This window comes from Lampetra fluviatilis, chromosome 13 (genome assembly GCF_964198595.1).
Source record: "Lampetra fluviatilis chromosome 13, kcLamFluv1.1, whole genome shotgun sequence".
In the NCBI taxonomy this organism is placed as follows: domain Eukaryota; kingdom Metazoa; phylum Chordata; class Hyperoartia; order Petromyzontiformes; family Petromyzontidae; genus Lampetra; species Lampetra fluviatilis.
The window spans coordinates 3,093,393-3,109,322 of NC_136287.1; the positions used below are offsets into that span (position 1 = coordinate 3,093,393).

General features: G+C 53.8%; 1 protein-coding gene across 5 annotated transcripts in view; it reads right to left on the minus strand.

Moving 5' to 3' along the window:
- Positions 1-14,920, minus strand: part of LOC144935421 (histone-lysine N-methyltransferase ASH1L-like) — a 106,879-nt gene extending 91,959 nt beyond the window's left edge. For 2 of the 5 annotated variants that reach the window (XM_078862037.1, XM_078862034.1), the window contains exons 1-2: positions 13,915-14,918; positions 9,833-10,576 (exon numbers count right to left, since the gene is read on the minus strand). In XM_078862037.1, coding sequence (XP_078718163.1) covers positions 9,833-10,474 — 642 coding nt within the window. In that variant the 5' untranslated portion in view covers positions 10,475-10,576; positions 13,915-14,918. Of the gene's footprint in view, positions 1-9,832; positions 10,577-13,914 lie in introns of all 5 variants that reach the window. The other 3 variants (XM_078862035.1, XM_078862036.1, XM_078862038.1) reach the window with 3 other exon arrangements.
- Between the last annotated feature and the right edge of the window lie 1,010 nt (positions 14,921-15,930).

The following is a 15,930-nucleotide window of genomic DNA, read 5'->3' on the forward strand; positions in this document are numbered from 1 at the left end:
TCTGCTGGGCTGCATCGCAGCTGCTGTTTGGGTCTCGGTAATCCCGGTGGATTATCCCCTCTCTCGTTTCATCCCACGTAAACAGCGGCGACGCGCAGGAGACACAAAAGACGGGCATCCCAGCCCGACGATCGCAAACGCGCCTTTTCAGATCCCGAGTGGTTTAATCTCCAGTACACAGAGGATTACACTGCTCTCGTCTCTCTCTCGGTTTATTTCTGGGCATTTTTTTGTTTGTTTGTTGTAAATTTGAACAAATAACAAATACGTCCGTGAGTAAATAATTAAAAAAATACGTTTTTGTTGTTGTTAGTGAGTTCGTATATTTTTGTTGCGTTTGCGCATGAGATATGCCGTGCCCACGGCATCCGAGATGACGCGGTGCGCCGCGATTGAGAAACTAAACTCGGGATGAAGAACGGATTTCGCGAGCATTTTGGAGAGACCGCTGCAAAAAGCAAAAGCGGATTTCAGCCGGGTTCTCAGAGGAAGTATCATGGTGACGGATTTTCCCATTCATTACAATTTCTATATCAATCCAAATATGGGGGGAGGAGAGATGCGGCAACAGAAGGGCCCATGGATTTCCTCTAAAGGGTTCATGTTGTATTTGTAATCAACCAACTGTCCGTCTTTAGTAGATGTTACACCGCAACATTCATTGTTGCCCTGCACACATTCAACTAAACTTGGAAAATAACAAGCGGCGTCAATGGTAAACATGCAGTCGAGCAAACCGTTTTCCTCCTAATTTCAATATTAGACTCAAATGTTTAATTAAGTATTGCCAGCATACCTCTGGTTACGTTCCTGGAAAAATGCCATGTTGGGCAAAACCGCGTTAAAAAAATAATAGACCTTATGGGAAAAATAGAGTTGCGTTCCTGGTTCTGAAATCATCACCCCCCCCCCCCCCACTATGTTGAACTAATTCCACGTGATTTCTGCCCTTGCTATTGTGATAAAGGATGCGGAGTCGCTCTCAATTTCTCGTGCGTGTGCGCGTGTGTGCTCTTTCAATTTTACCTCGACACAAAACCCGCGTCTCCATTACACTTCCTGCACCGCAGCACCCAGCCCTCACCCATGACACTGAATTCCCAGCCCGGCGCTCGCCCCTAACATTGTCACTTGAACGTTAATGATTCGCCATCTAGGTGTCCATACGACTGACATCCTCAACAACTGGACGGCTAGATGTGTACGACAGCGTGTGAACATTTGCGTTGTGCCGTTGTGCGTGTTGAGTGTGTTACATTATCACACAAAAAAAACACGCACAAAAAACATACGCATGAACTACATCGTTCTCACAGTCGATTCGTTCACACCTTCCAACGGATGCAGCACTCTCACCGCACTAATTATCGACGTGGAGATGAGAATCTTAGCAGCATCAAACCGCGTAGAACGAAAATATCACTCCTGTGTTCCAGATAACAGACCTCAGGTAAACCGTGTATCGCCGAAAAGCGAGTTCAATAAAGGAGCGTTGGGCGAGGTTTTCCTGTATTTTCTGAGAAGAGGAAGTCATCCTGCTATGCCTGGCAAAGTTCTGTCGCTGGGATGATCGACTAAGCGGCAGAGCAGAGACCACGTGAGGGTTTATCTTTGACCAGTAAGAGATGTAGAAAATTAAGACACACACACACATGCCTATTTTCCATGATCACTTGGACCTGGTCTCTGCCAGCCCAGAGATAGCCGAACAGTGACCCAAGAACAAGACAATACAATGTGGATTTATACAGCAATGAAATGCGACATCTCAGGACGCTGGGAAGAAAACAGTGGGCATATTTATGTTATAGAGAGGTAGAGGCGGTCAGACATAGGCAGAGGGGAAACAAGGAAGGCCTGGAGCCTGGACTTGACCAGTCGACAAAACGGACGTCTGTTGGGAAGGGAGTTCCAGGCTATGCGGGCAGCAGAGGAGAATGAGCGACCTCCAAATGAGTGAAGGTTAAATGGGGGCTTTGACAGAAAGCCTTGGTTGGTGGAGCAGAGAGTGCGTGGAGGGGAGTAGAGTGAGACGAGAGGGGAGAGGTGGGCAGGAGCGAGTGTGATCTTGAGATTGATCCGGGATTGGAGAGGAGAGATTGCAGCATTTGGGGAGATGTGGTCTCATTTATGGGTGTGGATGAGGAGTCTGGCTGCGGAATGTTTGGTCATCTTGAGTTTGGAGATGAGGGATCGTGAGGAGGCCCATAGAGCGAGCAGTGGAATTTGGGAGCCCCATGTTGCCACTTCAATATCAAAATGAAGTGGATATTTCAACGTTATATGATCTTCCCTACTTCTGCAGACAAGGCACATGGTTGGGGAGAAATGATTAAGAGTGTATACTCTTGACCAATTTTAAAACAATTTAGGTTAGGATAATATATATTAAAATAAAATGTCAGAATTGTCTTGCCATGTATAGTAGTCTAAATGGCATCACGGTCAGACAATTACACCAAGCGAGCGCACATCACAGAACATGGTCTTAGTTTCTGCGTTGACCCCGTGAGGTCAAGACTGATTCTGAGTTAGGTCCAGCTCTAATCAGGCAGCACACTTATAAAAGGGTCCCCGTTCAGTGGCTAGGTTCCGGAAACATGGGGACGCAGATTCTAACAAAGCCTGTGCCTATTCCAGCACGGAGCCAGCCCCATTCCCGGCGGTCATGAAAACAGGGCAAGAGGCTTCTCAGTAGCATTCTGGGATCGCATGACCTCTATACAGGTCAACAATCATTGCCCCCAAAACACCTCCACCTGTCCTGATCCAATCAGAGACCCTGACATGACCCAGCGTGGCAACACACATGTTACCCGTCAACAACCGAGATCAAAAATGTTTTTTACAGAATCGTTTACAATGCAAGTAAAGCCAGTTAAGTTTGACAGCCAGGGTCAAGGAAATAAGCAATGTCCACTAGAGTAGCCTTGATGGCTTACAGTTGTCGTTGCATAAATGCAGAATTCCCCCCTGATACGAATTACAAATCTGGGAGACGCAATGCCGTACGTAGAGTTCAGGCAGGGCATGGCCCCTCCATTCATGGTCTGTCATGAATGTCACCCATTTAGTCTCCCATTATGGGCCCTTGTGGCATCAATCTTTAGGACCCTCTGGCGCTAGCTGCCCATGGGACCAATATGTTTTCTGCATGGCTCCCCATTCTCTCTCTGAGGCTGGAGTGACAGACTGTGGCCTCACTCCTCCAATGACCACGAGGCGGAGAAGAGGGACGCGAGCACGGCGTCCGTCCGTTACGCCGCAGCGGCCCCGATTGGCTCTTAGGGGGTAAAAAAAAAATGCAAGCCGGGTGCAGGGAAACAAAGGCTGCGTCTGCTCTATTTTTGTGGAGCCGCAGAAACACACGAGCACGCTGGAAAACTTGCCCGCACAGCATCACTCTCTCCAGTTTAATTATTTGTATATATATATATTTTAAGGTGACTTCAATTACAACGTGCGAAAAAATGTCACTCTTGAAGGAAAATTACAATGGCCTTGTGACGCAAATTAATTACGCACGCAATTAATTATATTTATAGCCTCCGATGACGACAACCTCGCGTGTCCTGATTTTCTTTCGCTGCGACGCTAAAAGCCACGAGGTGGAAGCGTTGTTTCCCTGCCTGCTCCCCCCCCCCCCCTGACATACTCCCCACGCCCCCCCCTGTCATGCACGGTAAAACATTTGGCCGCCACGGAACGACAAACGCGGCGAGGCAACAACGGCGTCGGGAACTCCGCGCGGGGTCGCGGCGGCCCCGCGGAGGCGCCCCTCGCCCACGGCGAGCACCGCAATCGGAGTTTACTCAATTTAATCAATTTGAGCCACCACTCCCCCGCCGTCCCAAGCAGACGGTCACCGCGGCGGAGAAAGCGTCCCGCGGTTTCGCGCGTCTCAATCGCCAATATGTCACGCGTACCAGGTGGGCCCTAATGGCCCAATGTTTCCGCATCGTGGGCAGGCCCCGGCATCGCGGGCCAAGATCCGGGATACCGGGGCAAACGCGACCACAAAGGACGACGATGGGCTTCGCCGCGAGCGGCAAGCAGTGAAAGTTCAGCGGGCGGCCAGCGATAGATCCCCCCCCCATCCCACCCACCCAGCCCCCCCACAAAAAAATAAACAAAAAGCTTTGCTCGCTACGAGTACATTTCCCGTTTGGCCATTCGCAAGACTCTTCGGTGGCAACAATAACCAAGGGGAACTAATTTTTTTTAAATAAAAACTGTGACAGCTGTCTCGATTCCACGGGCTCGATGTGAATGCCATCCAGCAGCGTCGTGGGTTTATCGCGCGGAGCTGCCTGGGTCGGGCTCCCCCGATGTGGAACAGATTTCCGATAACTCACGGCGCCTCGCTAATTCGAGGCACACCGTCGCACGCCGCACCGTCTGCTGTGCAGACGTTGAGCACACATCGATCTGGTCTGCGCGCATCATCCCAAGTCATTGGCACTCGTGGTATATCCAAAGTCATTGGCCCATCTCTCAGGGTTTTGCAGTGCGACGATCCGCTGCAAGCACCTGCGCACACGAGCCAACGTCGGCGTTTTGGACCATCATGAGTTTGGAAACGGGTGACGTGAGGAGGCCGTAGAGCAAGCCGTCCAGTCTTGGGACCCCCAATGTCTCCACTGCCAAAATGCCAGTTCGTTGCTCCATATCTTGCAAGGGGGGCTTTCTCTAAAAAGGCACGTTCCCTCCTTTTGGCTGCCACCACATCATTAGTCTCAACCACTGGTGTCCTGCCCAAGCCCATCTCTCCTTGCTTCATCCGGTACGCACATTTTCAGCTCGTTTGTTGCCGTTTTGTTTATTTTGTGAGCGTCCACGTTTCTGATCCGTGTCAGATCAGGGAATATACGCCGACTAAAATTGGTCCGTGCACAACCGTCCCCCGATATTATCATCGGTGATCAAATTATTTCTGTTTTTTCATCTCGTCATCTCCGCTAATTCTAATTACGCCTATTATTGTGAAACAACAACAGCAACGGTAAAATAAATAAAAATATGGCAAGTGCGCTAGTTGCCCACGTTCATTTACGCACCCAGGGGAAATTTACACACCAGCGCTCACACACACACAGAGCCCTATTTCCCAGGCTTAGAGCCGAGGGCTGCAGTAAAATAGTTAAATATCTCGCATCTAATTGGTCTCCTGTGGACCTGGCTCCTTGTTCCCATTCGTGGCCCCGTATCTCAGCATCACGTAGAGCCGAGAGAGATCCAGAGAGAGAGAGAAACAAGGAGGGCAGTACGTTTATTTCTTTATTTATTCATTCCTTTGCCCCCCCATCACACAAGCAACTCTGGGGCAAACAAACGAAATAGAAACATCACACAGCCACTGCCAGAGGCGCCCTCGGCTCAGTGGGATCATTACCATATCAAAGGCTGTGCTGTTGCTGCCTGTGACTCACTCTCTTCCAAACAGCTTCATCATGCAGAGCCACTGCCGGTTAGCTCAATAAATAAATAAATAGCGTAATTATTTTTATACTTTAGTTTTACGTCTAAGTATATATGTTATATATTCACACATCCTTCCCTCTTCCTCTGTATATCTCTCTGTCTCGCATAATAATTTGGATTGTGTTGTCACTCCGCCGCTTAAGTGAAGGCCTCCCCGTGTCCTGTCGGTCATGGGTGGGGGATGTGAACGGATTTCGTCAAATTGGTCAAGTGCAGGTTGGTGAAAACGCGTGTAACCACAATGGACGGTTCAGAAGTAATTTGTGCCACTGACGCTATAGCCGTGGTCGGGAATCAAACGCAGTTTGCTGGGTTCATAGCGCCGTTAATGTGACAGGGAAGTCCAACCACCCCCTCCCCACCGTCGGGTCTTTTAGCCTGAACGTTCAGTCTATTAGCCTGAAAGTTGCTCCTGAAAAAAGCACAGGCGACAGAGCCACGGCGAGCGCGAAACACAGAGCAACGGCGAAGACGATAACGCAGGGCCCACCGCTGTCGCAGGCACGCACGGGGGCCCAACCGCGCGCGGCGGCCCCCGTCCACCATGCGCACCCGGGCGGCCCCCGTCCACACCCGGGCGGCCCCCGTCCACCGTGCGCACCCGGGCGGCCCCCGTCCACCGTGCGCACCCGGGCGGCCCCCGTCCACCGTGCGCACCCGGGCGGCCTAACGGCATCTTGGGAGGGGGCCGCGGCGAGAAGAGCGAGGGGGACACCCCGCGTGGCGACCCCTTTGAACCTCTCGCACGGGCGGCCAGGATGCACAGCCTCGCCTCGCCGGGGCCCCGACTAAGAAGCGCTAAGTGCGACGCAGGGCTATACAAACATGGACTCAATTTGTTGTCACTACCGCAAATAGTGTAAAACACACACACACACACAAGGTTAAACACTGGGCAGCACCGGACATTGGTTAAGCCAACATTACATCGTCACCTGGAGAGCCCCCCCCCTGAGGCGATTGCGTTATTTTCGAAAGTGTGGGGTCGGAGAGGGGGGGGGGGGGGAAGCACCACCGGCTCCTGCGTTAAGTAAGCGCTGAAAACCGGATTGCGAGGGTGCGCGCTCGGAGGGAGCGAGACTTGCCATTCCTAGACGGCTCTGCGCCACGAGACAGCCACCCTGCCGCTCCGCGCCGTCTCGTGAGTGCAACTGCAGCTGGCCAGATAATGTGAACAACACGCTTTCACACAAGAAGGTTTGTTCCACCCCCCACAACCCCCCCCCCCTTTTTTTCCTTAAGAAGCCACCGTCGCCTGCAGACGTAACATCACCAGCAGCCAGACGCATTCGAGCAATGACCGGGTTGCCCATGAACAGAAAGCGAGAGGAGGCAATTTGAATGGAAATGTCTTCGTTTTTAGGTCGACGAACTTGAGCCGTTCTCCGAAAAGGAAAGATTTCTCCGTAGTGGCCACTGTCGACAAAGGGCGCTACGATTCACTCGCTGTGTTTACGGAAGGGACCCCCCCCCCAGTTTATAACTGCCTGCGATTGAAAGAAAACCCATCACGTGTGGGCTTACCTCCACTTGCGAATCATTCACTTGAGTGCGAATAGGAACCTATTTTGACCGAATATCAAAAAATTAATGATGTTCACGTTTTACCGTGTTCGTTAGTGGGATGCGTTTTTTTGTTTTCTTCGCCTGGGGGTGATTTGTTACACGTCTTCTGTCAACACGAGTCCGGTCCCAAGACTGCTCGGCTCCGTTAGATCTATCTTCAGCTCTGGCAGTGAGCACCGGTGAAAAATAAATCCGTCACCACTCTTTGAGGGCATTAACGAGGTTATGGGTCTCATTTGTTGAGGCTGGGCTTTCCCAACAGGACGCGTATTTTTTTTGTACTGCGCGTCTAAAATGATTAGCCAAAACTGGGAGTAAAAACACCAGCCGCACACCCATAATAACCAGCAGATTCAGTAGATTGCCTCTCATCGGCAGTCAAAAGTGCATTCATATCAATATATTATGTATTTCACATCATTTGCCGTAATCCTGCATAATCCCTCCCTTCAAATATCCTGCTCAGCCATTTAATTGCAACCTTAAGCCAGGCCATATGTGGGACTTGGAAATCTTAATAAAAGCCCTCATGAAACTGATACTATCACCATAACCGCACCAGGGGGAAAAAAGTGCACGGTTATTTTTTCTTATCATTGATTTTTGTGAGTTCGTTTAAAAAACTATTAAAAAAATTACAAAAATATCTAAGTAGTTTCCCCACTCAATTGAGTCTGGCATGTCACTCGTCTCCTTTTTCACTTCCCTAAGGCAGTGATGAAAAAAAAACCAATGACATTCTTATGGCAGAGTTGAGTATTTCCATGGGACAACCACTGTTAAATTGTAACCGCAAAGTTAGTACTTGTTTTTTTCGACCCTGGCGGGATGATGAGTCAATCCCAACCAGGATTTGCATTCGCAACCTTATTATTAGAGGCCACGCACTCTTCCACTGACCCGCCCAGTTGGATAACACAGTACAATATTTCCTTTGTGGCATTCATGAACAACGACAATTGTAATTTTTTCAAATTTACTTCCATTATTTGAAGGTCTCCTTACACCGTGTCAAATCGTGAAGATTTGACCTTACTTCACCACGATGGTCAGTCAGTGCCATTTGGTCAAAAGCAGCCCTGTAGAGCTCGCTATAGATATCGCCCACCACTGATGTGAGCCAAGGACAGGAATAAAACTCAGGTCACCCCGGGTTCGCAGCGCACTGCGTGAAACTACTCCACCGCTGCTCCGACCCCCCCCCCCAATCAGGGTAAAATTTCTGGAATGTTCAAAACGTAGACCGCACTGAACGGTGACGGTAACCGCATGTATCGTTAACGGAAGAAATGTAAACAGCGCATGGTTCACGCGCGTTCTCTCCACCCCCTACCGTGGGGGTTCACAGCGTTTGAAAGGACCCCAGTTTCTGATTTTCCAACAATAATAAACACGGCAGCTGGGCCGCGATCGTCAGTGTTCCCGACTTCGCTTTCTGCACAACAGCCACGATGCGTCAGTGTCAACATCAGCGGCATGGCTATGCAGCGTGTGTGCGGTGCAAATGCAAAGAGCCCCATGGGCTGAGAGGCCCAGGCGCCGGTCTATGATGAGGTCGGGGGATGTGGGATATTGGACAGGGGGCCCCATTTCAATCCATGCACCAGGGCCCATACCAAACACACTACGCCGAGAGCTGAAGGGGCACTGGCAACGGGCTATGATGAGTGGAGGGGAGCATATTGGACTGGGGGCCTCAATTCAATCCATGCACCATGCACACCAGGGCTCATGCCAACCACGTGGCGCTGTTGGTGAACATCATCCCTCGGGTTTGGCTGGGGGAATTATTTCAGCTTAAACCGCCCACCACCACCACTACCACTGCTGCCACCTCAGCCACGTGTCAAAATGTTAGAAGTGTCACTTCAGCCCTGCAATGTGGTTTCGGGTTGTGCCTTTGGGAGCGATGTTTCTTGCACGTGCTCGGAGCTTCTTTATAACATCAATTAATGGGCTCTCCATTCAGTACGTAAAAAAATCCTTCAGCACGCGGTGCAAAACGTCGGACATCATGTACAAGCGGTACAACCCAAAAGCAAATCGGAGAGCTGTACAGCGGTGCGACTGCGAGAGATCTACACAGGAGGGTAACTTTTTTTTTACTTTTGACGCTCAGCACTAATGCTAAGAGCTTCGTGCCAACAAAAACCAGGCACCATCTCATGACCACAAAAATAATCCTCCTAACCCCATGAACCCTGAGAGGGGTGACGACTTTTCTTAGTGCCCTATAGACGAGAGCAAGTGGTTAATATGAAATGCCCACAACCGACTCCCACTGACAGCCCTTAGTGATGGTGGAATGCCCTGAGCCAGAGGTGAGAATTTCCACATACCTCTGTCTGAAAGCAGTCTATCAATACCTAAGGACTACGACCGACTTCCCACTCAAAACAAATGTTCACGGCATTAATCTCACGGGATGTTTTAGAAACTTCTAAACTCGCTTCCCATTCCGTGTTTTGTTTTTGTTTAAGCATTTACAGTTGGGACAACGCACGTCCGGGTCACACGATCAGTACCTCCAGATGCAACGCAGCGTTCCTGTTAAGGGTTAACTTGACACGATCAAACGTGACGGGGTGGCTGAGCACCAAGCTTAATGATGCATTCAGGTCGCTCATTCAATACCGTTTTAAGCAATGTAATTTACAAAGGTTTGCCCCGTCCATCAGGACGGCCTGCCACCCAGCCTGTAACACAATAACATGCACAGCGCCGCACAGGTGTGCGTGTACCGGCGGCAAGGCACAACGCACTGAATTCCTAGAGTGAAACTCACGACAGAAGCCCCGTGTGCGCAGCTCTTTACCGCTTTGCTGGACGAGCCGGAGCAGCTGACGGAGCCAGACGAGGCGCAGCAGGAGGCGCTGGTCGATGACGATGGCGCTGATGACGGCGGCGACGACGACGAAGATAATGATGATGTCTTCCCCGTGCTTGCCCGTGGAGGGTTCGTGGGCTTGATGGTGATGGTAATGCCACGGCGCCTCGCCTGCTGGCCCGACAGCTGCCCCTGCTGCTGCCGCTGCCCCTGCTGCTGCTGCCCCTGGATCTTCGCCGTGCTCTGGATCTTTAGCTTCAATCCCCCGTCGGCGAAGTTGGTCTCCTTAATGGAGAACTCCCTGGAGCGCGCGCGCACGGGGTGCGTCTCAGCCGCTCCTCCCTGCCCTGCGTGCGCGAGAGCCCCACGCGCAAGGGCATGGCCGTGGGCAAGGGCTCTGGCACGGTTGCAGCGCTCCCGCACGCGCCTGTCTGCTCTGCGCGCGACGCCGGCGGCGGCGGATTCCGCCGACGATGCGCACTCTGCTCGAACTCGCTGAACCTGGGCGTGATGGATCTGGGTCTTGGTCGTCGCTGTGCTCGTCGCGGTGTCTCCGTCCTCCCCTAGCGAGGCCGGCGAGGAGCCCGGACCCCTCTCCATGGGGTCGGAGCGGTGGTGGACCCAGGGGCCCCGGAGGAACGGGAGCCTGGGAGCCTCAGCGCCGCATGGGGACGAAGCATTGGACAACGTGGCTCGGGTCGGCTGCGGCGTCGCCCACGTGGCGTGTCGGGGGAGCGATGGACACACGGGGACACACAGGCAGACGCACACGTGTTCACACACACATCTCCATACGTACACGCAACACACACGTGGGAAAAGTGCTGTTAGCAAGCTACTATGAAGGCCGGCATGGCACACGAGGGGGTGGGTGGCCAGCACCACGCCCGACCGCCTTTGTCTCCCCAGTGGCGATGTTTACACAACGGACCGGGTACTCATTTGAGGCTGAGTCGACCTAGGGGAGGAGGCCCAGGACCAGTTCAGAAGATCGTCCCTGGTGTTGGCCGTGAACGGGAATCGAACTCGGGTGGTGCACCGCGCTAACCGCTCCCCACGTGTGCGCCCACACACACACACGGGCACACGTGTATGTGTGTGTACACACACAGCACAACACAGTGACACACCCACGCACACAACTAAGCACGTACCCACCCACATGCACAATGACACGTGCAGGCCCCACGCACACACACGTGCACACCCAAGCAGCACCAACGCACACCACCTAACCAGGCACCAAAGCACACACATGCGCACTCAAGGACGCACGCAAACACTGCCCCCTCCCCTCCCCCCTGCCATAGAGGCACACTGCCTGCTGCTAGACCCAAGTGCTGTTCGTGAGCATCTTGTCAAGGCCAGCACGGTGCACGAGCCGGTGGTGTAGGCAGAGCTACGCCCGGCCACCTTTGTCTACCGCTCCTCCCACTGCCAGTGTTGACACGTCGCACTGGGCACTCGGCGGCAGCTCAGGATCGGTTCGGACAACCGCCACCGATTTTATCCGTGGCCTGGAATTGAATAACTTCGGTCGACCGGGCTCCATCTGTAGCTCAGCGCGCCAGGCAACTCGCGCACGTGCGCGCATGGACGGAGCGCCCAGTGCGTGCATTCGTCAGCGATGCTGGTGGCAGGGCATTAAAAAAAACAACCCCCATCATCACCGCCTCCTCCATTAGCGACAACTTCGTGGTTACCCTGGGCGTATCATTCCCTGGCAGGTGAGTCCCATGAGAACATACGTCCCTTGAAACAAGAAAACTTGTGAAACTAAATACAGCAGCAGCACGAATCGCTGGGAATCACCATCACACAAACGGAATAATCACCACATCCAGGAGTGAGAAGAGGCCGTCGCGTTATGGCGCACGCCCTGCCGTTGTGATGAGAGCCCGGAGTGGTGGTGTGATGGTGGTGGTGTGATGGTGCTGGTGGTGTGGTGGTGGTGATGATGGTGATGCCACTTGCTCCAGAGTCGCATTACAAAAGGCCATCACTGCAGCTATCGCGCCGGGGGCGAATGTGTTTTGGAGTCGCTTTTTCCCCCTCTTCTCTCTGTAAGCGACACCCCCCCTCACCCAGCCCCTCCTCTCCATGGATTCCCAAAACGTGCACGCAAATCGCGCCCGATGATTAGTAAACCGCGCGTTGCAGGCACCACACAACAACGACGTTGTGACAGTCACTTGAATGCCGGAGCCTCGGCATGGCGTGGTCGGCCAAGACCCGGGGACTGTTGGACCTGACTTCAGTGGGCGCTGAAGACGAGGATCGCAGTACCGTTGGCACATGGTCCTGGCACAACCGATTTGTCTGCACTGCCCCCATCTGGCAGCGTCGAGCCGCAGCAGCCTACAGCAGGGGTCCCCAACCCTCGGGACGCGGACCGGTACCGGCCCGTGGGCCTGTTAGGACCCGGGCCGCACAGCAGCAGCAGCAGGAGGCGAGGGCGGTGAGTCCGCGCGTGGCCCGCCCCAATTATTGTATTGACCACTTCCGTGCGCGCCTCTTTCCCGCACTGCGCACTTGACTCGGTCACAGTGTTGGTAAGCCCACAAGCTGCTAACCCCTAGTAGCCAACATGAGCTAAAAAACAAACGTCGCTGGAGAGCTTCTTTGAAAAGGGGGAAAGACCCAATGATGAACCCCCCCTCCCGCGGTCCGTGAAAAAATTGTCTTCCACGAAACCGGTCCCTGGTGCCAAAAAGGTTGGGGACCGCTGTGCCTACCGCACCCGCTTTATGAACGGCGGTCCGCCCATCGTGAGACGTTCACCCCAGGCTCAAAAAACCCTACGCAGCTTCTGAGATCGCACGAGATCGGATGATTTGGTCTGCACGCACGGGGCATGCACAAGCCCTGCGTGAAACCCACATACTTCGCCACGCCGGTCAGCGTGGGTTGGTGAAGTGGACCAACATCAGTTCGGATGTCACGCGCCACCGATGCCGTGGCCAGGAATCATCGACATCTTTAGCCTGGATTCATGGTAGAGTCATTGCATTGTGGTCTAACCACAATGCCCCCCCCCCAGCCGCAGCTGTCCACACAGTCCATCTTAATTTGAAATCAGCACTGGTGGCGGTCACGCGTCGCTGTTTACCAATCACCGGGTGCGTGCAGCGTGTAACGAACGATGCTGATGGATAAATGTGGACAGGGGGGCACGCCGAGACTACAGCGTGTCTCGGGGTGAGCGTTTAATACACGAACGTATCAAAACAAACACGCGCACCGTAATCCAACCCGTGCGAGTGTAAGTGTTGTGGCCTGTAAACCATCCGTTCTCGACGATTACCGGTAACCGATATCGGGGCTTTGTTCGCTCTCTGTCGGCTTTAGCGTCACACTCCGCGGGAGGCGAATTACTCGGTTAACTGACGATGGGCGCACGGTTGGTGAGCGAGAGATCAGCGCCGAGACTTTGTGAAACTTTAAGCGGAGCCTTGCCCTGCGAGTTAAACCAATCGACACAAATAATTGTAAAAAATATATATTTTTTGTTGGATGTTTTTCTACAAAAAAAACCGTAATTACTCTCCACACTCTAGAGAGGGGGGGGGGGGCTCTAATTTAGAGCCCCCCCCCCCCTCTACTGGGGACCTTTCGCCAGCAGTGTCGTGAGCGAGCAATTGCAGGGTCCGCGCCTTCACACCTACAGTATCTATCTACACACAAGCACGGATTGACTCTACTACGCACATGTACAGGTTTTGTCAATCCACTGCTGGATGAGGGCCTCCCCAGGGCCGGGGAAGTTTGTCTGTCCACAGTTCACCACGCTGACCATTGCGTGTTTTCGCGAAGGGGAGCACACAGAGTCTGAGCAAAGTACGGTACAACGAGGCATTCTACTCTGCTGCCCCCTACCGACGGCACAGGTACGCGCGCCGGATTTCATCTCTCCGAGCCCTTCTTCCACGGGAGCATTTCGTTTTACAACTCCATTACCAAAGGAAGGGTCCCATGATCCATTACCATCAGTCGCTCACTCGGTTACGCGTGTTCCTGCACGAGCGAGTCGGACTTCTCACCTTAACAGCAGGGTCAGCGGCAGGCGATGCGAAGGCGTCTCGGCTAGGAGCCCCCGGAAGATTGAGGAGTCCAAACAGCTCCTGAAGACGGCTCCACAGCGGGCCGGGCGAGACGCGTTCCCCGGGCCAGTCCAAAGTAGACGTGGAGGCAGAGCCGCCGCTATCGCTTCCTTCCAAGCCAGCCGTGTTTCAACGAAGCTCCAGCCAGCCACCGCCAGGCACCGCCACCTACCGCCGCCACTTGAGTGCCACCGGCGGCAAAGCCACCGTGGACGAATCCCGGGCTTACCGCTCGTATCACCACCAAGGCCAACACCACCACCACCGCCAGCAGCAGCAGCACTCCTAAACCACCGCTACTAACCACCACGGACGCAACCCAAACGTTGGAGCTCTGGGCAACCACCACCGTGAAGGACCACCAGCCTCCACCTCCCCGCAGCCACGGGAGAGCGCAAAGAAACGAATTTTTTTTTTTAAATTATCACAAACGCTGGGTCATCTTCTCGCCCACGGGTCTAACTCCACCGATGGAGGCAGTGCGCGCGTCGACCGCGAAAGATAAATCCGCGAACCGGCGAACCGGCGTCACAGAACCTCAGACGCGAGCGTTGCCACCTCGCCGAGACGTCTGCGGCCGAGTTCCATCCCGGGTCGCCGCCGGGTTTACAGCGCAGAAGCAGCAGCAGCAGCACCTCTCGGTGGGGAAAAACGATTCTTACGAAGCCGCGCCTGCCGCTCGCACGCCGTCAAGAGTTCCAGACAAGTGGGAAGAGCCGCGGCAGCGGAAGAGACGACCGCGGCTTCCCCTGGAAATGAATGACAAGAGGAGAAAGAGGGAGGGAGGGGGGGAAAAGGCAGCCTCTGAACCAGCGTCCAACTCCTCTTCCCTCCTCTCCCGTGCGCGCTTTCGCCGGCTACTCGCCTCCCCCAAATCCCGGCGCTTGAAAGGGCCCACTCCACGAGGAGACGTCAATGGCTGTGGGAGCCAATGACATTGTGTGTTCAGACGCACAGTCCCCTCCCCGTGCAACACACGCGCGCGCGCGCACTGACACGCGCACGCACACACACGCACGCGCACACACGCACTGACACTTAGGCGCACAGCAAGCACAGCAAACGCACGCGCACGCACCACACATGGGGACACGCACATACAAGACACACGTCTGTACTCAGACACATCCATGAACGTATCGGACAAATACAAAGGTCGCCCGTATAGCCTTGAGCAGACTTTTGGGGCAAAGTGCTGTTTGCGAGCACCTAATGAAGGCCGGGACGGCACACGAGGGGTTGACGTGGCCAGCAACTATGCCCGGCCGCCTTTGTCTCCCCAGCGGCGATGTTTACACACCGCACCAGATACTCATTTGAGGCTGAGTCGACCTAGGGGAGGCCCAGGACCGGTTCAGATAATTGTCACTGGTGTTGGCCCTGAGCGGGAATCGAACTCGAATCTCCTTGTTCGTGGCGCAGCGCGCAAACCGCCGAGCCACCGCTCCCCACAGACACACACAAAACACGAAGACAAAGACACACAGAGACAAAGAGCCCCGGTTTTTGTCTTAGTGCTGCTCGCAGAGGTAAGTGCTGTCAGCGAGCACGTACACACACACACAGAACCACCCAACCCCCTACAAACACCCACCCACACACGAAACACACACGCGCGGACAGAAACACGCACACACTCCCCTCCCTCCCTCACCACCCACTCTTCCAACATCCAGGGGCCCCCTCTCCACGCTGCACCTCTCTCCCCCACAATCCCCCAACCCCTCCCGCTTTCTCCTCCTGCTGCCTTAAAGCTCAATTATTGACCTATCGGTAGCGCTAAGGCTTACGGGGGTGGGAGGGGGGGCATGAGCGAGGTGGGATGTTGAGAATGGTCGCCTCGACTTGGGAAAATATATTATTTAAAAAAAGACATACAGACGTGGTGGGTGGGGTGGCTTAGGGTGGGTGGATGGGTGAGTAGGTGGGTGGCAGGGTGCGGAGCGGTTGGGGGAT